General features: G+C 44.6%; 4 protein-coding genes across 7 annotated transcripts; 1 reads left to right on the top strand and 3 right to left on the bottom strand.

Moving 5' to 3' along the window:
• Window positions 1–99: 99 nt before the first annotated feature.
• On the bottom strand, window positions 100–4,170 carry alg8 (ALG8 alpha-1,3-glucosyltransferase). Its single transcript, XM_088441110.1, has 13 exons — window positions 4,062–4,170; window positions 3,451–3,529; window positions 3,166–3,359; window positions 2,974–3,083; window positions 2,691–2,758; window positions 2,494–2,620; window positions 2,223–2,326; window positions 2,036–2,156; window positions 1,796–1,929; window positions 1,257–1,396; window positions 1,073–1,170; window positions 512–584; window positions 100–443 (listed from the first exon to the last, which is right to left on the bottom strand). The coding sequence occupies exons 1-13, from the start codon at window positions 4,148–4,150 to the stop codon at window positions 215–217; spliced, it is 1,566 nt and encodes a 521-aa protein (XP_088297236.1). The 5' UTR covers window positions 4,151–4,170; the 3' UTR covers window positions 100–214.
• A 496-nt stretch (window positions 4,171–4,666) lies between these two features.
• Window positions 4,667–6,563, top strand: ccdc90b (coiled-coil domain containing 90B). Its single transcript, XM_088441214.1, has 9 exons — window positions 4,667–4,792; window positions 4,884–5,003; window positions 5,224–5,327; window positions 5,428–5,529; window positions 5,601–5,642; window positions 5,860–5,931; window positions 5,995–6,048; window positions 6,150–6,264; window positions 6,375–6,563. The coding sequence occupies exons 1-9, from the start codon at window positions 4,741–4,743 to the stop codon at window positions 6,428–6,430; spliced, it is 717 nt and encodes a 238-aa protein (XP_088297340.1). The 5' UTR covers window positions 4,667–4,740; the 3' UTR covers window positions 6,431–6,563.
• Window positions 6,564–7,060: 497 nt separating this feature from the next.
• On the bottom strand, window positions 7,061–16,054 carry pcf11 (PCF11 cleavage and polyadenylation factor subunit). 2 transcript variants are annotated; one of them, XM_088440333.1, is made up of 17 exons: window positions 15,699–16,054; window positions 13,726–13,851; window positions 13,308–13,490; window positions 13,007–13,183; window positions 11,761–12,854; window positions 11,501–11,672; window positions 11,091–11,400; window positions 10,872–11,015; window positions 9,501–10,651; window positions 9,360–9,423; window positions 9,162–9,284; window positions 8,959–9,067; window positions 8,616–8,799; window positions 8,372–8,527; window positions 7,948–8,040; window positions 7,823–7,858; window positions 7,061–7,733 (listed from the first exon to the last, which is right to left on the bottom strand). In XM_088440333.1, exons 1-17 carry the CDS (start codon window positions 15,930–15,932, stop codon window positions 7,503–7,505), a joined length of 4,587 nt encoding a protein of 1,528 aa, XP_088296459.1. In that variant the 5' UTR covers window positions 15,933–16,054; the 3' UTR covers window positions 7,061–7,502. The 2 variants fall into 2 exon arrangements, with proteins under 2 accessions (XP_088296459.1, XP_088296458.1); XM_088440332.1 differs by having other exon boundaries at window positions 10,872–11,012.
• A 589-nt stretch (window positions 16,055–16,643) lies between these two features.
• ncbp3 (nuclear cap binding subunit 3) lies at window positions 16,644–22,588 on the bottom strand. 3 transcript variants are annotated; one of them, XM_088441652.1, is made up of 13 exons: window positions 22,365–22,588; window positions 21,460–21,525; window positions 21,279–21,384; window positions 21,073–21,198; window positions 20,720–20,845; window positions 20,522–20,649; window positions 20,296–20,404; window positions 20,114–20,213; window positions 19,556–19,665; window positions 19,111–19,426; window positions 18,394–18,542; window positions 18,020–18,202; window positions 16,644–17,914 (listed from the first exon to the last, which is right to left on the bottom strand). In XM_088441652.1, the coding sequence occupies exons 1-13, from the start codon at window positions 22,545–22,547 to the stop codon at window positions 17,616–17,618; spliced, it is 2,001 nt and encodes a 666-aa protein (XP_088297778.1). In that variant the 5' UTR covers window positions 22,548–22,588; the 3' UTR covers window positions 16,644–17,615. The 3 variants fall into 3 exon arrangements, with proteins under 3 accessions (XP_088297778.1, XP_088297780.1, XP_088297779.1); XM_088441654.1 differs by having other exon boundaries at window positions 19,111–19,423; XM_088441653.1 differs by having other exon boundaries at window positions 20,296–20,401.
• Window positions 22,589–22,791: the final 203 nt, after the last annotated feature.

Genomic DNA, 22,791 nt, shown 5'->3' with positions numbered 1-22,791 from the left:
ATAGACAGATAGACAGACAGATAGACAGACAGATAGACAGACAGACAGACAGATTTTTCCACACAATCACTCCATGCTAACACACACTGAAGCAGTGTGAGCATTTGAGGAGAAAGTTTATTGATTGCTTGAAAGTAAAAATCCTTCTATTCCTGCTCGTTACCTGACTAAGCTTCAGAGTTCAGTAAAGGAATCGAACCTGCGACCTGACGTCTCACAGCTGTTTGGATTTTCTGCCGTCCTGCCGCAACAGCGTGACATACAGACGCAAGAAGGAGTAGCAGATGCCCAATGCAGCATAACCGGATGTGGCCAACAGCGGCAGGGAAGGTAGCTTCTTTTGCCACGGCGTCAGAGGAAAAACCAGCTCACAGGCAATAGCCACCATAAGCAGACCTGACAGGTAGACCATTTCCAGGGGGCGGAGCAAAGACCCTTGTCCGCTAAAATGAGACAACAATTCAGCAACATCTTCTACCTAAAGCATTGTGCATTCTATAAATGAATGCACCTGTGGAGGCTCCCCAGAGCGGCAAAGGAGAAAATGGTGAACATCAGCATCAGTGCGCATTTGAGAGGAAGCTCTGCAGAGGGAGAAAAAACCGTGTGTTATTTTACGACCGTAACACTTGCAATATCATCAACACAGAGGTGTCAAAACTTCACATTTAAATTTGCTCAACACACCTATCTCAAATCATCTTTTTTTGCCGACATGGATGTAAATGCCATGTATTTGTTTCAACCCCCCCCAAAAGAAAAATCGCTCTTTAGGGAATTTGACTTGAATACAAGGCTCAAAAACTGTGTGTGTGTGTGTGTGTTCCAGTATGTGGTTTGCATACCCACGCCTACAATTTAATCGCCTTGCTTTCCCGTGTCACGTGTCTGTCTCATGGGTCATCATTTAACCACCCATCGTGGACTGCCATCTCAAACCTGAGTAAAGTCTCGCAACCAAAACCTGTCACCTGTATTCGAACTGATACACCGTCCTGCACCCGGTACAGACCCCAAACGATCCAGGCCAACATCCCCTCCCCAACATTTATAGTACTACATAACATCTTGCCTGCTGGGGTGAAGAGCAGCGGAAAAAGTGAGTAATGGCCTGCTGTGCTCAAAATCAGGAAGATCCCAGCATCCTCTTTACTCTTGACTGCCAGCAGGCTATGTTAGACAGGAACAAAAAAAATAAATCTTCAAATGATAAAGTTATTTCCTCCATAGAAAAACACATGGAGTCAACGGTGGACCTGAGAGGTAGGATGGCAATGAGGATGGCTTTCTCGTGGACGTGCCAACCGAACGTGAAGGAGGCGAGCGCGCACAGCAGTAAGCAGCGCAGAAACCCGTGAGCGCCGCGAGGACGCCACCAGATGGATGCCAACGCCGGCTAAATAGACAAACAGGAATTCATGGTGACATCGTCAAGTTGAAAAGTGGAACAATAAGATAATTGTCTTTTTTTCCCCTCTCAATATTGCATTCACGTTGTAACTCACTCAGTGCCATTGATGGCAAAAACGTCAGAGGTGCAACCTTGCTTGTCAAAACACAGCATGATGAGTATCACATTTGTGGAATGGGAATTAACCAACGAAATCAACCTGATTTTAATCCATTTCAGAGGGCAGCCATTTTGCCACTTGCTGTTGACTGAAAATGACACATTTACGTAGGGCTCAGGTAACGACCAGTCATGGTTCATCGTGTGAATGCAATTGGTTGTCACCTGAGCAACTGTGAGAAAAAAAAAAAAAACAATGACAACAATAATAATAAAAAGACTGACCAGAATAGACAGCAGAGTGCAAATGAGCGTGACGGACGGAGTCACGGAGGGAAGGACCAAGAACTCTTGAACCATCCCTCCCGTCATAGAGGCCCGAGGGAGCGTCGCATCATTCAGTAGCTTCAAACGAACACCTGAAAACAATCTTCATGATTTTTAAGTCTTTGCACTGGATTGCCAGTAAATTGACAAAAAAAAAATGCAATCATTTTTGAGTATGCACTTTGTTGACATTCTCACCCAGCTTGGCCAGGCATTTATCTAAGAGAAGGTAGATGGCCCATGCGTTTGGCGCCCAGTAGATGTGACACAGGCCTCGCTTAAAGGGGAAGAGGCGGGACAGTACCTGAGGAAGCTGACCCTGCAATACGCACAATCCATTTTCATCTGTATTCCACAGCGCTCATCCTTGTTAGGGTCCACTCACCATGGCAATAAACGGGCCGAAGGAAAGCGCGCTCACAGCCACCACGATGCTGCCGAGTGCGAACAGGCGAATCGGGCGGAAGCTCCTCCAGCTTATGTGGTCATCTGCAGAAAACAACACAAATAGTGGTTCCGATGATTGAGGCAGATACCAAGTTGGCTTTTTGACGTTCCTGGCACTTAGGAGCTTGTTGTGAAGAATGGGGTGTGGATGTTTTTTCCTGAATCTGATCATAATTCATTTAGGTGGGTTGAATCTTTTTGTGTCATACCATGGTTGTCGTGAGTAAAACAGTAGCTCCTCAGCAAGAACACACCGTAAGCTGGAGCTACGTACAGGTAAATGTGCTTGAGGTTGAGAAGGATGCTAAAAAGCAGCGCCCCTTGCAGGTGCTGGGACTGTTAAAGACAGGAACAAAGGATTCTCATGTGGACTTGACGCAGCAACAAGACTTTTATGAGTCTTTACCTTAAGGTGTTTGACGATGGACAGCAGCAGGAAACCAAAGAGGAAGCCGTTGTACTGAAAATGAATGTCTGAGGAAGAACATTAAGGATTTGCATTCCTGTTCATTAATACATGATAATACGATACTACAACCTTGACAATAATGAGACCTCATCTTCGGCCTCAGTTCAGTCCAGTGACATCTGTATTTTTGCCAGTTTTATTGCCCCTTCTCCTCTACACTCCGTCCCCCTTAGAACTTCATGCTGTGCTTTGCTACTCACAAATCTTAGGCAAAGGATACGATCAACAATGAGAAGGCCAAAGTTCCAAAGCAGAAGTACGGCCAGGACAAAAGACGGACGATTAAAGACGTCCTGAGCACCTTTGCGATCCCGAATACACCGACAGCACCTGCATATAAGATGTTACATATTACTATCGCTGCCTTCTAAATGTACAAATACAGCTTTACACTGGTTGTGTCCACACTCACTCTCTGGCGGCGTAAATAAAAAACACATCAGTGAAGATAACCGAGAGTCTCTGGAAGAGGACAGTAGCCGGGCTGGCGTAACGAAGGTTGTCCACCACCAACATCTTGTTGTCAAAGTGGCGAGCGACGTAGGAAAGGCCAAACTCAAACCAGGCGAATAGCGGCGGGTAGTCCAGCGTCCACTCTGAAGTGTTCTGCAAGGAAGAGAAAGAAAAAAAAAGACAGAATGTGCAAATTAACCAATATTTAAAATAACATATATTAGTAAATAGATAGTAAACTCACCTCATGATACCACTTGGACACCGGCAAGCTGTGTGTGATAGCCAACCAGTTCCTGTGCACCTCAAAGTCTGTGGAGTGACTATGCACACATATGAATAGTCAGCAAATAGCTGCCCGTAAGATAATAGCCCATATATGTTTATTAAGGAACGTATGCCCATAGATTTGGCATTTACTACTAAAAGTTGTGAGTTTAAAATCAGCTGTCATTTTAATTTAATATTTATGGCCTTGATGTTTCCATTGCAACATGTACTGCAACAAATTGTTATCGCTAAGTGGAATTCTACCAATTCTTGAGCTTCTAAAGGTAAAACAGTGACATCGCGTGGGCTAAGGAGTACATAGCAACTATTTAAACACCACAGTGAGTTACTATCAACATCAACATGCTGGTCTGACAGTATATAATCAAATAAAATATATAAATAAAATAACAGATTAGTCTTTGAAAATTAAAATGACTGATATTAATACGTATCTTGGGCCAGTCAATTTGTGTTAGCCCTATGCTAACAGAGAGAGTAAGCCAGAGACGTTTTAAAACATCGTATCAGTCAAATGGACTAAAGGGAATACAAAATGTCTTAGTTAAATAATATTCAACTCACTAAGCGTTGATAAACAGAGCTTTGAGTAGGGAAACCCCTAGAGCTAACGACGAAAACCAGCTCCCTGTGTCCACCTTGGAAGCCGCCATGACGGCTTTTGTTGCTTTTGAATCGAAAACTTTATTGACAGAATAAGTATTGACAGAATAAGTAGTGAAATACGTTCAATGAGATCGGTTTTCATCAAACGCATTTAGTTAGAGATATGTTTTTGGGGGAGGGGGTGAATGGTACCTAACAAATTCTAAATTGTGTCTTCAATGAAGTTAGTTTGATGTGGACACAACGACGATAAACGTAAATCATGTTTGCTCAGACATTTTCTCGAGCGCACCTTCTAGAGAAAGAGGATAGCACATTGTTTGTCTCTAGCCAAGGTGCGCTCCATTTGGTTACCAGGACATCTATTTTGTTTTCGGTTCCGTCAGTAAAAATACAAACTATAAAAACTATTTTTTTTGTCAGGTACTAGCATTTCGTACTAATTATATATTTTTATTGATAATACATAATTCCGTACTCTGACATTTTGATTTGTTTCGTTTGCAATCACACGTAAAAACTCCGAGAGTCTATGAAGGCAGCGTTATTGCTCTGTACATCCGGGACATTATTAAACTAGGAAGTGTCACTTTGAGCCCATACTTTGTTTTATCTCTTAAATCAAAAAGAGGCCTGAATGAACACATTGTTGCGACGCTGGACGCTGCGGCGGCTCCCAACTTGGAGAGGTAACTAAATGAGAGACATTGAAATTCGATGTGCAATGGTCCATTGTCCTTGTCCCCCTCCCCAGCTGCTGAAATTATTTTTGTGTGACAGATCTCCATGTTGGCACCTCGGTGGCGACTTTTGACGTAAGAAAAATCGAATTAACTCCTTTGGAGCAGCGGAAACTCACGTTTGACTCCCACGCCATGGTGATGGAACTGGCGAGTAGTGGTGAGGAAAAGCCATAATATTTAGACATACTTTTCCCTCAAATATAAAATAAAAAGTGCGGTTTTTTGGTGTTGACATTTTTGCATACTCCCTGCTGTGAACAAGGACAACTTAAAAAAAAATCCACATTAAAACAATCATCAAAATTGTAAATCTGTATGCAGTTCATCCAAAACTTGAATACAAATAAATTATTTTAAAAAAATACTTTGGGCATCAGGTTTGGACAAGCGGCAGGCTGAGCTGATTGTCTCCGCACTGGTGACTTTGGCGACAGCTAACATGGACATCGTTTACAAAGACATGGTGACCAAGTCTCATCAGGTAGGAGAAAGGAAAAGCGTCGCTGTGAGTGCTTCATATTCTCTGTCCTAGTAACGTTCTAGTCGTAGTACTAGTCTTCTGTCATTTCTTCTTTTGGCAGGAAATTGCACTGCAGCAGATCATGGCCCATTTGGACGCCATCAGGAAGGACATGGTGATTCTGGAGAAAAGTGACTTTGCCAACCTGCGCTCTGACAACATAGTACGATTTTCTAGAATGCATATGGATTCCGCAATAAACAACCGGGATGAAATGCTGTTTTTGTCTGGCAGAAGATGAAGCGAGAACTGGAGCAGCTGCAGAACCGATTAAAGGTGATTGAGATGCTTGTGTTTTTGCTACATTGTGGGGACCAAATTCTATCATTAATGGTGAACGTTTTGGTGGACCCCACCATTTCAAACCTATGTTGAGAGTCAAGATTTTTTTTAGAGTATAACTGTGCATTATGTCAATGGTGTGTCCCCACTAGGACAGAAAAAATGTTTTTGTGTGTATGTAAATGAGCCAAAGTACTGTATCTGTATTCAGGAGGAAAGTGAGAAAGTACGAGCGGAAACCAAACTGGACATCAACCTGGAGAGAAGCCGTGTTTCTGACATGGTGAGCACGTGTGCGTGCAAACGTGCGCATTTGACTAAAACTAAACTCCTTGTGTCCTGCCAGTTCACAGAACAAGATCGGAAACTAATGGAGGCCAATACAGAGTTTCATCAAAAGGTAAACACATAATCTTGTGCGAACTAATGGTGACACTTTTTTCTCATAGGTCTGAAGTTTGGCATTTTTAAATGATATTATTGTTTAATATGTGTATTTAGAGAGCCGAACTAGAACATGACAACATGGAGACCAGCAAGAAGATGGACCTGCGGGTGGCTTCGCTCAAAACGGTTCTAGAGTCCCTCAAGCTGGAGACTGTTCGCTACCTTGCAGGTAACAACTGCCATTCAAGTCGAAAAAAAAAATATAATAATAATAATAATAATTGTCTGTGTTATGTTAGGACCTTTATAGTGAGCCCTGTGTGTTTTGTGTTTCCATAGCGACAGTGTTTTCCTGCCTGGCCATTGCCCTCGGGGTTTATCGGTTTTGGCGGTGAAAGAGTCTTCATACAACTCTGAAAAGGCCAGCTGAAGAAAACTTCAAACCTGCAGCAATTTTTGTATTTTTTTTTTTTTATTTCAAAGCGGAATCTTTGGTGTGTTTTCAAATATACGTGTACGGACCATTGAGATATGTGGAACATCTATTTGTCACCCGTATTGTAATGGAAAATGTTCAGAAGTCGCAAACTGATGTTTTGAAGTTCCAAAGAAACAAACTCACATGTATCAAAACAAGCATTACACATAGAGAAAAACACCATGACCAAAATAATGAAATAATTTGCCTTCATATGCATATCTTGTCAATACATCTTGTAAGGTATTCTTTTAAATAATGTAAAATTGCACACTGAAAAATAAATGGGCATGCAAAAGATTAACATATACAAGGCTAATAACGTCAAATATACCAACGTACACTTATCTTTACAGTTGTACTGAAGACTTTTATGTATAAAATGTAAAAAATTACTTCGAAGAGCGTAATCCTTGGCTCAAATATTGTAAGAGGGGATAATTAGAAAAATGTTAAAATGGGCTTAAAAAAAATACTCGCTTAGCGACATCCCTGATTCCCACTTTAGTAAGCCCAAAGTGGCATAATAATGAGACAAAAAGTCATGTTTAAATTCACCAAACCTTTATTTAACTTTGTAAGCAGAACAATTAAACCAAGAACAGTCCGTTTCTAAACCTTTATTGAAACTCCAAAAACACCAAAGAGGGGAGGACAAAAAAAAAAAAAAGAAGTGCCCTGCAACTTTCCATTGACGCGCCATTTCCCACGGTCCAACGGGATTGATGCTTACCTTCGTCCAAACGAGGGGTTAACGAAACTACTACTTGAACCAGTTTCATTCAAATCACTGGTACGCCAGAGATTCCAAAAATACTTTAATGTATAAATTAAATCATTTACACGTTGCGCCCGAACAGGAAACGTTTATGGAAACAGCAGCAATGCGTAGAACTCGGCACAAATACCAAAATGTATTCAAGTTAAATCGCCGGCCAACCAAAGACTTTTTCCTTCAAAACAAAGAAAAAGCGCAGCCGAGACGCTGCTCACAGTCTCTTTTCTTCTGATTGCACGTCTGTTAAAAGTTGCTCGTCTTCTTCCTCCGCCTTGACCGCGGGCTCGCCTTCGCATGCCTCGGAATCCGCTTCCTGCTTGATGGAGGCGGCCAAGGCGCACGGCTGAGAATCCTCATCTTCTTCAGCCTTCACCAACATGCCCAGCGGGTTTTCTGTCAGCACCTTATTGGGCGATGGCGTCAAATCCAGGTACGAAGACGTCTTGAGGGGAATGACAGTAGCGGATCAGTCAACATGAAAAAGATTTTTTTATTCTTTACGGTGACATTATTCGTGCTTTGGATACTCACATTTTTATAATCCTCGAAACATGAAGGATGGAAATTCTATGACCAGAAAAGATGCAAGAAAGTGATTAGATAGCGTGTCAAAAACTACCCCCCCACCCCAAAAAAAGGTCAAAGGTCCCACACACCTTATCATCAACCCTGATGGCATTCTTGAGGAACCAGTCCTCCTCTTCCTCCACCCAGTATGTTTCAAAGGGCTCCTGGCAGATTTCGCACAACTGTCGAGGAAGCGACATTTTAAGATTGGGGTAAAGAATGACAAGTTTTTCTTAAGACCTGGCCGCACCCGAAATAATGGTTTGGAACTGATTTAATTTGCAGTTCTGTGTGCAAAACCTGGCCCATGTAAGTAGTACTTTCTTGGTAAGAATGTAGTCATCTATGATCATTGAAGATTCATGTGCTGTAAGAACTTTACAGCTACCCTCATTTTCCAACTAATTATGATCAAGAAGTGTTTTTTATACAAGTTACTTAGCTACAGTAGTAAAGTCAAATTTGCAGACAGATTGGGTCACGACAAGTCACGCTGTTAAGAACGGGACCCACCTCTGCGACTTGATCTTTAGCAGCCTTGACACTCTGAAATTCCTTCTCTTTGGCCGCCGCCTGACTCTTCTGAACCTCCTCCTCGTTCTCCTTCTCAAAGAACAGGCTCTTGGCTCGCTCCTCCAGGTCAGCGATCTCTTCAAACTCAATCCAGTCCTGGCAAAAACAACCAATCGAGATGACACATTGAGAACTTCTGGCTTCTCCAGTAAAAGCAGAGTCAAGAACATGCCTGGTTCCTTACCGTGAGGCCATAATACCAGCGGCGGTGCGTGATCTTTTTGCCAGCCACCTTGCCAGCGTGGTTTTGCCTAAAGTGCCAATCCAAGTGGTCGGCGTACAGGTCCGTCTGCGCAGCGGTGAACCTCATGCTGCACAAACAGCATTGGTTCCCCGAGTATAGCTTGGTCACCACACTCTCGTAACGTCTGGAGGGGCACAACAAAAGCATGACCGAGAGATCTACTGAATGACCACTCAGCAATAATTCACTGCCATCGATAACTATAGATGTCAAAAATCCAATTTTACAAAGTTGGCAGGGAAAGAATTGGTAAAACTCCTGAAAACCGAAACAAAATGCTCACTGTTTCATATCATCCAGCTTGAAGTTGGTGAGATCGGGGAAATCATCTTCAACCTCCTCGTCTTCCTCCTCCTCGACAGGAGGCGCCTCTGGTGCTGCTGCGGGTAACTCTGGGAGGGGGAAAATAGAAGGTCGGCATTAACAAAATGGCGTTCGATAAGGAGAACAGAGAGCATAATGCAGCGGAAAGGAAGGTGGACCGACCGCTGTTGGGAGCGGTACTATCGGGCTGTGACCCTTTGATGATGCCGGTGGAGATAAGTTTGGAAAGCAAGTCGTTGACGTCGACCTGACTGAAGTGGTTCTCTGCTGGAGGCATTTGTGGGGCTGTGGGTGGGAAAAAAAAAAAAAACATCCATTAGACAAACTGGATTTTTTTTCTTTTTGTAACCATGATCTCACCTGGCTGTGCAAAAGGCAGCTGGTTCTGAGGCAGGAAAGGTTGGTTCATGTTCAAAACGTTTACCTGAGCGCAAACAACAAACATGAGCATGACAAACAAACATTCAAATCCACTTAACTGTAGTACATAATGACGCTCACCGGCTGCTGCATGTTGCCCGAAGCCACTACGGTGTTGAAATAGGGGTCAGCGCTTGGCTGACCAAAGGTAGGACCGGGCAAAAAGTTAGCTGCGGGTTGCAAGTTTGACGGCGTGGGAAAGGCCATTGGCGCAGGGTGGTACTGGGTGCTGATGGGCTCCGGGAACGGCTCCGGGTAAGGCTCCGGGAACGGCTGCTGTGCCATTGTGAAGTTTTGCGGAGGTGGGAGGTTGTTGTCATACATGGGAGGGTGCAACGGATGCATGGGAATGCCCAGCTGAGGCACGAATCCTGGGGGAACCTGTTGGCCAGGGGGGTTATCAAAGTGCGTTTCCTGAGGAGGCATATCAAACCGGGGTCCGGGCTGGCCGGGCGCCTCGAAACATATTGGACCAGCGGGGCCTTCCAGCCGCAGAGCGGGATTCTCAAAGGGCAGTGGCCGCTGCTGGAAGCCCATTGGGCCAGGTCCCGGCCCCAGGTTGTTGTCAAAGCACTGGAGCGGGTTCTCAAAGTGCCCAGGACCCGGTCCTTCAAACACTGAGGGAACCTGCGGGCCCAAAGGACCATCAAAACAAACCATATTGTCCATGGTCCTTAGTGGTCCCTGTGGTATGTGTGGTCCATCAAACCGCTCTGGCATGTTAAGAAGGGGCCTGCCTGCGTGATGACCCTCAAAGTGGGACGGCTCACTGTACCTGCCAGGAGGGTGGTGTGGTCGAGACAAACCCATGTGTCCATGAAGACCTTCGTGCGGAGGGGTGTGTCCTGGGGAATTACTTGACTGATGAATATTAGACAACAGTGCCCCAAGCATAGGATGGGGAGCGAGGGGAGGTTCAGAAGGAAGGGGCCCATCGTCTGAGTGTACGCTGTTGGGACTCTCGAAGCGCGGAACTGGGCTCATGTCGGCCATGTCCTTCTGGTGGAGCGGCGAGAAGCGCTCACGCTCAAACATGGGGACCAGAGGTTCGTGAGCAGACGGGCTCGGACAGTTCCTGTGAACCAGAGCGCCAGAGTGCGGGGGACCTTCCAGTCGCCGGTGGTCGCGGTGCCTGGACTCGCCCGGTGGGCCGTACCGCCGCGGGGCGTCGTAGCCACTTTTCTGCTCCTCTCGTTGACGCTCAGTCAAGGGGGAGTTCCACTCTCTTTCACCTGTAAGTAAAAATATGCGCCATGAAGAAATACGTATATGCGTTCCAACTGTAATATGCATTTTTCATTTACATTTGTTTAGTCACATTTAACTTTTTCACTGCTTTAAATGTCAATGATCCCATTTTGCCCAAGCTAGCAGCGAATGAGGTAATAGTCCATCCGTCACTACGAAACTTATGTCAAGCACAAACACAGCCAATGTATGGAGTACACTTACTGGACTCTCTGGGGTCAACCCTCCTCCTGAAACGAAGTCCTGGCAAAGATTTAAGTGCAGGGAACTCTTTTCCGTGGTTGTACTCCTCGACCATGGGTGTGAGCGGTGGTCTTTGTTCGTTTTGTTCCATGCTTCTCCCCTCTTCTGTCAAACAAACAACTTTAGACATACATTCAAAATATAATGGTGCTCACTGATTTCTTAAGATCATTCCCTCACCCAGTTCCTGAGGTGCCCGGCTTGTCCCCTCACATTCCTCCAAACCGTCCCAGCCTTCAACATTGGAACGATGTGCCACCTGAGTCTTTTTCAGCTTAGACTTGTGCTCAAAGTACGTCAACTGAGCCTGGTCCAAGGAGTCGGGGGGTGTGACCTGCAATGTCTTTTGGGGGGAAAAGTTGTCGGTGGCATCCCAATTTTCTGGTTGCTGTTGCTTCTCTTCCTGGTACTGGAAGAAGGTCTTGATCTTGTGGGCCATGTTCAGGAAGTCCTCTTGCGAAATCTCCCCGCTTTCGAGACTCTTGCTTGCCTGCGGATAACAAAATGGTCAAAGTTTTATTTTGCAGCAAACAATCTCTGAGATGACAAACCTTCCTGTATTTGCCCATATAGTTTTTAAATAGACGTACCCTTCGAAGCAAATCTTTCTTGGATGCAGAGTTGAGGACTTCGGGTATCTGAAGGTTGGCGTCTACGCTGAGACGGTGTTTCGGGGTCCGGGGTGTAGTGGGTCGTGTTGGAGTGTTGTAGGTTTTATGCCTCTGAGGCGCCAGCTTCGCGTGAGAGTCTCCTGGTTTCGGACTGAAAGCGCAAAGACAGACCATTCATCTTAACAATTGAGCTAACAACGGTTGAGATGAATATAACATTACGAATATGAGTGACTCACTGTTTGTTCTCATCCCAGCCACTTCTCCAACGTGGAGGAGGATCTTTGACTGGATTGCTGCCTCCATCGTGGCTCCGAGGAGAGTCTCTGGACTTGGAGCGGCGGTCGTCCACGGGTGTTTTAGACCGGCGGTCGTCCGCCGGAGTCTTAGATCTGCGGTCGTCCACGGGAGTTTTGGACCGGCGGTCGTCCGCCGTGGTCTTAGCCCGGTGATCATCTGCCGGAGTCTTCGATCGGCGGTCATCCACTGGCGTTTTTGAGCGTCTGCTCTCCGCCTGGTTCTTCTTCGAGGCTGGTCTGTCATCCCGCGTGTTCTTTCCGTGGGTCGACTCGTCACCCCTGACCCTCCTTTGTTTGTCCGTCTTGCGTGATGGTGACGGGGACAGCGAGGTGCTCCTGGTTCTGCTTTTTGGCGACCTTCTACCTTTTCTCTTTGGCGAGGAAGGAGAACGTGATCTGGACCTGGAGCGCGTGCGCTTCCAGGTATGCGTTCGAGCATTGCCGGCAACCTTTTCTAAAAACCCAAGCGTGGCCACAGAGCCATTCTGCAGCCTTCCTTTGTAGGCTTTTGGTAACTCAATGACCCGAGGAGGCTCATCTCGCTTGTCGCCACATCTTTTCTTCTCTTTTTCCTCATCCTCTTTGCTGTCTCCTGCCTTATCCAGGCAGCGTTTCTTCAACCGAGGGTCTTTCTTTGTGTTGTCTGTAGACTTTTGGTTCTCGACCTCTGCGTTCTTATTTTTACTCAGGACATTTTTCAATACCGGAGAAGACTTCACGCCGGGCTTCTCATCCTTTTTTGGGATCCGTCCCTTATCTGATTGGAGCGTTTTATCTGGTGCTCTTTTCTCTGGCGTTACAACAGGAATTACAATTGCAGGAGGGGGTTCCTTTTTACCAATTGGCTGCTCTTTGCTTTTGGAGGGTCCAGGGGGTCCTACGCGATTCAAACGTGGGTCTCTAGTGGGTAATTTGGGGTCACTCTGAGGCTGAGGAGTAACCAGGGGTCGAACCACAGGTGTAGGCTGGCCAACCGGCTTTGGCGATGTCACCAGAGGTACTGGGTTTGGCGTTAATAGTGAAAATCCTCCAGCCTGCAACATAATATTGTATGGAAATTAATTCACAGTCGGACCTGTCTAACATAAAGCTATCTTCTACTAAGGCTAACTTTGCAAACTATTAAAACTGACGACAGCATGTGAACACAAACATTAACCTAACAGATCCAAATTGGCTTGCCTACCAGCTGAGCTTTGGTCTGCTCCAGTTCCAGCTCAATCTTCTTCTGCTGAAGTTCAAGAAGCTGCTTTTGTTTTGCCAATAGCTGCTGTCTGATCAGCTGCTCTTGGGTCAAGCTGGACTGAATTACTGGCGGAGGCTGTTGCGGCGGGGCAGGACGAGGAGAAGGGGCCTCCTCGGACTAGTCCAGAAAACGGGTGTATGAGGGACAGAAATGACACGATGAGAAATTGAAGAACAGAGTCTCCTACCTCCAATTATGACCAGTTATTATTACATTAGAGTGCTGTTTTCTGACTACACACCTGTTTCAAAAACTTTGGATTGACGTGGATGCTGGCATTGACTGTAGGCGGCAGAGGCTTGATAGGCCACGCCGGATCCACTGAGTTAACCCGTACGTCTAGCGCGTACAGTTTCTTCAGAGGGAACACTTCGTCCCATGTTGATCGCAACTTGAACAAACTCTTCCTAGTGTTCTCATCCACCTACAAACAAAGGACATTGCTTGGTCCACAGCTACTTAGGGAGCAAATGTAAGATCGATAACATTTTAGAAATTGCCACATATTTAACACTTAAATGGATCAATAGCTTTAATGACAGAACTCTAAACACAATATAGCACGGGACTACAAACGACATAGCAAGGAACAAATGTACGCTAAAGGTGAACCAGTTTGTATTAAAAAAAATGCAAAAAGGCATCAAGAAGAACAGTACCTTTTCAAAGACACATATAAATGAAGGGATTAGGTTTTTAGCAAACACTGCAAGGTACTCTCCTCCAACATTCTTCACTATGGAATCCACTAAGTACAAAACTGGAAGCTTCTCAGCTGCTGGGGCCTAGAGCGATAGAAAACTCAACAAGTTTAGCACACAACAGGGGTTAAAAAAAACAACATTTCAGAATAAATGGAAAAATGCTTAACAATGGCAAAAAGTGTCCCACAAAATTTTTTGACATCACTAAATAAACAAATCTAAAAGATGGAAAAAAAATTAGGCTAAGCGATGATCCAAGCTTCCTCGTCCACAAAAAAGTCAAAAGGTTCCTCTTGACAACCAGTCTGGATTGACTCCAGAGTGAACGAGGAAAAATGTCCAGGAGTTGGAGAGTGGGGAAGAAAAAAAAAAAAAAGGGAGCTGTCACATCCTTGAGTCAATTTACCTCCAGAGAGGGTCTTTCCCATGAATGAACCACTCTCTGTACTTTACCCTGGTGAGTCTTCAGCTTCAGTGGCTCGTCATGGTTTTTCAGTCCTCCAACCCCCCCAAAAATGTCCATCACTATTATGCTTTAAAACCGGCTCATTTTATTTTGGCAAGTATTTTGAAGCAGCTGCTGTCAAACCGCTATGACTCAACGCTATGACTTAACCAAGCAGCATCTGTGGAATGTTTTTCAATGGCCGCTTCAACTTTTGTCAGTAAAAAGGAAGCAGACTTGTACCAATAAATTACTCTGGGAAACGAAAAAAATGACAAAAAGCACATTTCACATTTTTTATTATTAAACATGTTAGCCAGTCAAGAACAGTTTCAAAAGTCACTCCCGAATAAAGGCAGGGTAAACGTGACCGAAATCAAACTTGTGTTACGTCATGCGTCAAAATCCAAACAATGAGCACTGAGGCACACTGCTGACTAAAATTTACTCCACTCGAAGCGCACATTTGATGTCCAGCTAACTTTTTTCTGTACTTAATTTGTCACATCATAAGACCTGATGGGTATTAAAAAAAAATCATCACTGTGGTCTCAAGGTCTTTTGTAAATTCTTATTTCTGATCTATGTAAACACGGCGAATCTTCCAGAAAATGCACAACAACTAAAGAGGTAGGAATCCACAAGGGGAAAAAAAAACATCTACTGAAACGCTATTTACTTAACCAAATTGGGTAATGAGTACTCAATGTGCTCAAGGTCGAAGCTTGTTTATTCCAAATCGAGGCCACGGGCTAGACCACAACGAATCTCATCGCTAAGCTTAAGATACCTTGAACACAACAGTATTAAATTAAACATAAGTTAAATATAGAACACCACATAGCCATTGATATATAAACATTAGATATGTTTACCAAGCAGGTTAGACACCCGCTTTTTAATTGTCAAATAATCGAGGCTTCTTAAAACGACTTATAAATGACGAAAAAAATATTCAGGCCTGAAATAATGACAAATGACCTTCATGATCGGACCAATTCACGCGCAAGGACTAATAGATTTATAGCAAAATAAACATCGGAATAGATGTTTATTAAGTTTAGCTGACGACTACTAAAAAGTACTCCAACTTCCTGCTCGACGGCCTGTAAACGTTATTCAATAACAGGGTGATCTAAAATTTAAACCGAACCAACACAACGACGTTAAAATGTCACGTTGCAAATAGTGTTTTAACCGACTTCGGTTCACTTATGCAACACGAGGTCATCACGAGTGAGCGACCTTCGATGGTTAAAAAGATAGATGCATGACTGTATTTCAGTTCGATGACAATAGATTAAATTTAGGGATTGTATTATTGCGTTGCTAACAGGAAGGAACGTTGCCAGAGAAGAGCGAAGGCGAGACGACATGTTGTGACTAGTGCCCGACGCCATGTTTAAGCTAGCAAGCGGCTACCATACGTCGACACAAACAATCGATCATTTGGAACAAAAATGAATATTCTTATCATAAAAACCTTAGTTATTTGTGCTTCAATAATCGCGACGATATCCTTGGCGAAGTTGACGTTTTCCTCGGCCAGGATGGTCAGCATGTTGATGTGCGGTTTGCTGTTGAATGTGAGGTCTTCCAGCGAGGACTGATACTCTTGGCAGGCATCTTCCCTCGCCGCGCTGTCGTCCATCTTCGAGCGGGGAAAAGCTACACCAACTTTGTCGCGAGCGTACGCATTGAGTAGGAGACAGTCCATTAACTCATGAGGGGAAACAAAATCCTTGCGTTACCTCAACGGAACTGCTAGTTTCGATCTTTTCTTCTTTTATTAACGGTTTCGAGAGGAGACGGCAACCCCTCACCACTTCGCCGACGCCAACAAAATGGCGTTTTCGACTAAAGGCCTTTATACGTCACCAAAACGAAACGTGTCAGCGCGTTGCGATTGGCTCGTTTCATTTAAACGGAAGCAAATGTTCGATTGTCAATTGGATCTTTCTCAGTAACAGACACAAGAACTAGCCAATCAGAGAAGCGAGAAGTGGTGCGAGTTTAATAATTGCGCAACGAACATCGACGCAGATGGAGGGATTTTTTTTTTTACTTAATGAAGAAAATAGAACAAATACTTAGCGTATAGTGAACTATAGTCGTAATATTTGGTTTAAGCATCCGTTGCAAACATTAATCTTACAAGTATGTTTTATCTTTCGGTAACATGTACTTGGCATATTTTGTGGTAATATACTGCCCCCTATTGGTGGCAAGCGCGCAAACATTGACAAGTGACAAGCCACGTTTTCCAAATTTGATAAGCGGTTTAGATAATGAAATGATGCATATGTAAGAAGTCACTGAGTAATTATTTGCAATCAAGTTAATGGAAACAAGATATCGGTAAATGTCACCTCTAGCTAACCTCATTAATGACAAATTAGAATAAGTGAAAACACTAGAACGATCATGGTTCACTCGTGACATAAAAACACACCTAAAGCATTTTAATGACTGACTTTACATGCACGTTAAATTGAAAATGAGTCTCTTAATTTCGTAAACCAGAAACACTTTTAAGTCATGGAAACAAACATACACACTTTTTTTTTTGTATTTCAGGGTGGAAGCAGAATTGTCTTTTGGTCCAATCAGGTTAAATCACTAAAGTAGAATCAGTGTTATTGCTGTCTGCACTTTTACCTTTCAGTCTTTTAGTGAGCCACGTAATTGGAATTCAGCACAAAGTAGTCATCATTTCACTGGTTCCATAGTTAAAAGATTTGTCCACTACAGCTGTAATTCAAAGACATGAAAACCAAAACCAAAAAACAAAAGCTTAAGCTGATGTATTGATTTTTTTTGGCCTCAGACATCATTTGCATATTAAGGAAAAATTAAAATGGAGAATTTAGAATGTGTACAACATATTTGTAGCGCAGAGGCGGGAAGATTTATTACAGTATTATACATAAATAGGGATGTGTTTTGGGCTTATTGTAACAGTTCCTCTTTTTTTTTTTTAATCATGGCTCATGTATATTAGGCTGAAAACTGGCCTTGTTGCTGTTCCACACATAAATGACAATTGAATGACTATAAATGAAAACATTAGGTCCCATTTGAAAAGCTTCATATGATGCTTCGTATTTTATCAAAGTGTTTGCTGAATAACTTCCTGTTATCAAACAACATCACGCGGAATGGTCCTGTCTTGAAAACGACATTGTTCCATGTTACCGGTACAGACTTTTTTTTCAAAAAGGAAACTGAATTCAAAATATAAAAGTAAAAGTTGAATGTCATCCAAAGCAAATTTTGGATATTCGGTATTAAAATAAAGCACGTGAAACTGTGGGCGTAGAGGAGGGGTCCCAAAAGTATGTGCCAATTTGATCCTCTCCGTGATCCATCCACGAGCAGGTTTATTCAGTGTATCAAGTCCTCAAGCGTCCGAGTCTTCGCTGCTGTCTCGGCTGATCTCGATCTGCAGTGACGGCAGGTTGTCCAGCCGGCTCTTCTTCATCTTGTGGCTTCGACGCTCCTGCTTTTGCTTGATCATGGCGCCCCACACCTTCTGCAGCGTGGTGTCGTCCTCTTCCTCGCCTTCCCTCTTGGCACGCTTACCCCTGTGTCTCCTGCTGCGGCGCGAGGACGAGAACGTTTCCGACGACCCGCCGCTCGGCCCGCGTTCCTGACTTCCCGTCTTTTCCTCTTTGTCGCCCAGTCGGCTCCAAAGGCTGCCTGCGGTCGGATTTAAAAATAACGTCCCCTAAGTCATCTAGATTCCTGCCTTAACTTGTGAATCAATACAAGACCAGGCAAGATTGATATGTGTGATGTCCTCACTTGTCTTTCTGTCTTTGGATGACTTGGATGAGGTGCCTCTGTCCCGGCTGACAACACCCAGCCGGCGGTGCACGTCACTTATTGGTTCTCTGGCAGGTGGAGGAGTATCTCTCGGGGAGACAGGAGACTGAGAACGTCCCCTTTCATGTGAGTAGCGCCTCTTCCCAAGGCGCTGTCGAACATCTGTAAAAAGAGGAATGGTAAAATTACTTTGGTGTTTTTATTTTTTTGTCACTATGTTGAAGTGCTGGCAGGAGTTTCATTTTTTAGCATTTTGGCATATACACAGTAGCATAGAAAATACCAGAATTTGACCCCCAAATTAAGGGTGCGTCTTATATTTGCGGAATTACGGTACTTGGCGGCCTTCCCACCTGTCTTCCCACTGTTAACTGCTGGGGCTTGCTGCCTGTGCTGAGACAGCCCCTGCCTCTTCTCCTCAAGCAGCTGTCGCACGTCAGTCACTTTGCTGGGTGACGGGGACTTGGTCCTGCTTTGTGATGCCGATTCTCCCACCCGGTTTCTGTTCAGGACGAGATACTGAGTTAGCACAGGCTGACAACAGCAATTATGAAAAGAGAATTAGTTGGAAAACCTAATGAAAAATTATGGTAACCCTAGCGACGATTGAAAATAATTTTACCATCGGGACAATTTCGATCAGGGTACCTTCTAAAAAAACATCAAAAGTGCCTTATAAACTGTAATCAATGACTCGGGGACATCTGTGGATTTGACTCCATCTCTGGCCTTCCTGTGTGGAGTTTGCATGTTCTCCCTGTGCCCTTGGAGATTGCGTGTTCTCCCTGTGCCCATGTGGGTTTTCTCAGGGGTACTCCCACATTCCCAAACACATGCATGCTTGGGTGTGTTTGTGAGTGTGACCGGTTGTTAGTCCCTGCGTGCCTTGTGATTGGCTGGCGGTTCAGAGTGTACCACGCCTGCTGCCGAAAGACAGCTGGGATGGGCACCAGCAAGCCTGCGATCCATGTAAAGACAAGCGGTTAAGAAAATGGATGGACTTTCTCAAGGCAACAGTGTGTACACTTAGCGTAATTCTACTAGTATTAAAACAGGCTCGCAGTTCAGACCTGATGCTCTTCAGCTGCCCCTCCAACTCGTCTGCATACATCGTCATCTTCTTGCTCTTCTTTGGGGACGGTGTGGAGATCATCTTCAGTTCCAGATCGTAGTCCATCTCGTCCGATTCCGACCATGGGGGTGGCGAGCGCTCCGGCCTGCTTCGGGAACCCGCCGTCGGATGCCGTGAGAGCGGGCTGCTTTTGTCTCCTTTTTCTTTGAACTCCACCACCCGGTCATCCGAGTCCATGTCCTCGTCACCGTAGTCCTCCTCGTCCTCTTCTTCCTCCTCTTTGATGGGCTCCTCAGGTAAATTGACCAGGTCTGCTGCAGGAATGAAAGGTTTGTCACTTCAAGTGTCTTTTCAGGTTTTTTTTTTCGTTATAATGATGATTCCGGACCTAAAAATCTTGGTTTGTGGATACGTTTTGAGTGTGTGTGTGTTTTCCTTTATACCGGAGTGTCGATGCGTGTATGGTGGAGTGTGTCCCATGCTGTCTCCAATGAGAGGCTTCTTGCTCTTGATGACGTCTCGCTGGAGCCGTCGGTTGTGGAACCTCCTCTTCCTGGAGAAAATGAAGCAGAATTAAAAATGATTTCTGCTTCAATCCATTGTGCAAAGAAACCTCGTACTACTTCAGTCTGCTTTGGAAGACAGTAAAGAAAAAGACTAAGAGTTTTTTTTTTATCTATTACATTTTGGTTTTGTTAAGAACATGCCTTTTTCCACAGCATGTGCACAACTGCTACTCTTCAAAGCTAGCTATATAATTTAAAGTTTTTAACTATGAAACCAGATGAAACAAAAATAAAGTGCATCTGTATTATTTAAAAACAAATGTAGAACGCAATCAATTGTAGTTTCACGGGAAAAAAAAGTTCCAAAATATTATATGAAGAACTAGCACAAATTAAAATTAAATAATACATAAAAATGAAAATTCTGATTATTCTGCTTGGTGCTGGGATTGATCACTAATCATTCCAAAAGGGTGGCAATGTGTTTTGACTTACCAGGAGTTGCTGAGAATTCCCTTCATGCCTCCGTAGTTGGGGTTTCCATACTTCATGTAGTACCGACTGCGCCGGGAAGCACCCAGCTCTTTCTTGTCATCTGAAGAAGAATATATATAAAGATCTGGTTCATCTACGGATGTCCATTCTTTCTCATGTCAAGATGTAGCTGCAGAGGAGACCTTCGGTTGCAAAGCGAAGAAGGATCTTGTTTCCTTTGAAGGGTTTGATGGCAGGACGCGGCTCGTTCCTTAGCAGAGACTCTCTCTCGGCCTGCGACAAGTCGTCCTGCTGATGTCAAATTAAAAAAAAATTTCATGCCATGAGACTGATTACTGAGGGGCTGTAATACATTTCAAATTTGTGCAAACATTCTTAAAGAGACAGTTATTTGTGGGGACTCGTTACCTGGCCGGCCTCCACCTTTGTTGTGCGCTCCTCTTCCCCGTCACTGTCTTTGGCGCACTCCTCGCTGCTCTTCTTCACCTCCTCATCCACATCGCCACCTTCGTCGTCTGTCCCTTGGCTCTGACGACCTGCGATCAGAACTCCCATCATGGCATTCGCCCTGACCCTTTTAAGGGAATCATTTGTTCCTTTACTGACTTTTGCTGGGGTTGCCCGGCTGGGTGGTACGCCCCGTATCTGTGATGCCGGCGTGCAGGTCCGGCATTCGGCTTGTGTTGATGAAGGCTCTAATGGCTGTATTGTCATCCAGCCAAACTACATTGCCTGGGGAAATGTACATTTTATTATTTCTATACAAATACTTGAGTCAATGGAGTGTTTGCCCAACCATCAAGTGTGAGATTAACCCATCCGCAACCATCGGCGGTGATATCATTCTTAAAATATTGACGCAAACCTGTCATTTCATTAAGACGCATATTTCCTAAAAGGAAATGAATGCATTGGTGGAACAAGTCTGTGGAGTGGGGGGGAAAGGCGAGCATGCTTACAGGAAGTGTCGTCAATCCACTCAATGTGCGCGGGGGGATATTCCTTAAAATACCCAAAGACGTCCTGGGTGCTCATGTCGTCGACGCCAGTGATGTGGACAGCCTCCATGCGCACTTTGGGGATGGCTGAAGACATGTACAGTCAACGCAGTTTTCAATACAACCACAAAAGGTTTTTAGTTTTTGTGGTCTACGTCTCCTCCTACCTTTCTTTACAGCATCTTTATCCAGAAAGATGTTGCGCTGAGTGGCGTTCACTTCACCATGGAAATGGAAACGCCTCGCTCGCTTTTCTTTCCTCTCGATGGCCTCCTGGCGGGAACACAATCAACGCATGAATCGAAGTTGAACCGCAGAAAACACGTGCGGAGCGTTTTTAGTTTTTACCTTCGAATTGACGTCAATACCGGTGATGAAGGCTCCAGCTTTGTTCTCATATCGCCTGCTCATATCCTGCAAACAGAGCAAATCCACACTCGTATCAAACACAAAACCTTTGGGATGTGAGTTGGATGAGAAATTTATTTTCAAAGAGGCAGAACAGTGCATTCCAGGGCACATTGAAGGAAAAAAATACCAGAATGAATCAAAATCAAAACCATGGTAACTACACATCTGCACCGAGCTCAATACAATGGATGTGAAATCAACACTGTGATGCCACATTTGTTTGGAGGGTTTCTGTCATCAAACATATCCTAGGGTGGACACACAGGGCAGTACATTGCACACAAATCCACTCAAACCTGAAAAACGTCACAGACAAATGACAAATCAAATGATTAAGTTCTCAGTCTCTAACACTGCAACTCATGTTGACAAATTCAGCTAATTATCCCAAAGAGAAAACGAGGAATGGAATGCAAATACCCAGAAAGAGCTTTAAAATGTATACGTAATACCACCAAGATTGATTGTGAAAAAGCCGAATAACCGGGCGCTGGACAACAAAACGATATTGTCCAACAGCGTTATGAAATATCAATCGCTTGAGCAAATGAAACGATGAAGAATGTTTTAAGTGCGTTTTCCCAATGCGAGTTTGGAGGCAACGCCACAGGATGGTGCTTGGCAACAAGTGACAAAAACGCACGACTTTATTCAGCCAGCCGCGTCTCAATTTGTCTAAAAAAAAAAAAAATCATTAAGAATGCAGAACAATGATGTGCAAAACAGCCACCATGAGTTCCGGCGGATCGATGTTACCACAAGCCCGCTGTCCCTCCACAGTTCCACGGGACACAGAGGACGCCAGCGCCGTGTCTGGTGAGGCCCAAGGGGGGACAACCTACCGGCAGTAGATCCTTTACGGAGCGACTGATGGAGATATCTTCGGCTTCCAGCTCGCCCTCCTCCACTTCCATGGGTTCGGCCCCGCGGCCGCCTCTGTCGGACTCCGAGTCGGACTCGGAGTCTGAACGGTCGGAGCCGCTGTCCGATTTCACCGACAGTCGCAAGCTGCGCGCCGCCGCCATGATAATGTTGCGAACAACGGCTTGCTGCTGCTGTGGTTGGTTGCCCCTTTTCTTCTTCTGTTTGTTTTATGGCAGTTTGAAAGCAACTTCTTAGTGTTTTACCGCCACCAACTGGCATGGAGTATGGATCAACTACATTAGGCCCCCTTGTACAGGCGGTTCGTTACCCGCGGATTCACGTGTTACGGAAATGTTGCCAACATTTTTAAATGGATTCCCCCCCTCTCCTATTTGAATGTTTACC

This window comes from Hippichthys cyanospilos, chromosome 18 (assembly GCF_059441005.1).
Source record: "Hippichthys cyanospilos isolate Australia breed blue-spotted pipefish chromosome 18, RoL_Hcya_1.0, whole genome shotgun sequence".
NCBI classification, from domain to species: domain Eukaryota; kingdom Metazoa; phylum Chordata; class Actinopteri; order Syngnathiformes; family Syngnathidae; genus Hippichthys; species Hippichthys cyanospilos.
Note: the sequence above shows the minus strand (reverse complement) of the source record. Positions and strands in the feature narration are given on the sequence as shown.

Coding starts and splice junctions, on each gene's coding strand:
- ccdc90b (XM_088441214.1), top strand. CDS start 4,741: ATGAACACATTGTTGCGACGCTGGACGCTGCGGCGGCTCCCAACTTGG. Junction 5,530..5,600: donor ACCTGCGCTCTGACAACATA/GTACGATTTTCT, acceptor TTTGTCTGGCAG/AAGATGAAGCGAGAACTGGA. Junction 6,265..6,374: donor GACTGTTCGCTACCTTGCAG/GTAACAACTGCC, acceptor GTGTTTCCATAG/CGACAGTGTTTTCCTGCCTG.
- pcf11 (XM_088440333.1), bottom strand. CDS start 15,932: ATGGACTGTCTCCTACTCAATGCGTACGCTCGCGACAAAGTTGGTGTA. Junction 13,491..13,725: donor TTATATGTGTCTTTGAAAAG/GTACTGTTCTTC, acceptor CTTTGTTTGTAG/GTGGATGAGAACACTAGGAA. Junction 11,401..11,500: donor AGAAAGATTTGCTTCGAAGG/GTACGTCTATTT, acceptor TGTTATCCGCAG/GCAAGCAAGAGTCTCGAAAG.
- ncbp3 (XM_088441652.1), bottom strand. CDS start 22,547: ATGGCGGCGGCGCGCAGCTTGCGACTGTCGGTGAAATCGGACAGCGGC. Junction 21,526..22,364: donor CCGTAAAGGATCTACTGCCG/GTAGGTTGTCCC, acceptor CTCTGTTTGCAG/GATATGAGCAGGCGATATGA. Junction 17,915..18,019: donor ATCCAAAGACAGAAAGACAA/GTGAGGACATCA, acceptor ATCCGACCGCAG/GCAGCCTTTGGAGCCGACTG.
- alg8 (XM_088441110.1), bottom strand. CDS start 4,150: ATGGCGGCTTCCAAGGTGGACACAGGGAGCTGGTTTTCGTCGTTAGCT. Junction 2,327..2,493: donor TTTTACTCACGACAACCATG/GTATGACACAAA, acceptor TGTTTTCTGCAG/ATGACCACATAAGCTGGAGG. Junction 1,171..1,256: donor ATTGCCATCCTACCTCTCAG/GTCCACCGTTGA, acceptor TGTCTAACATAG/CCTGCTGGCAGTCAAGAGTA.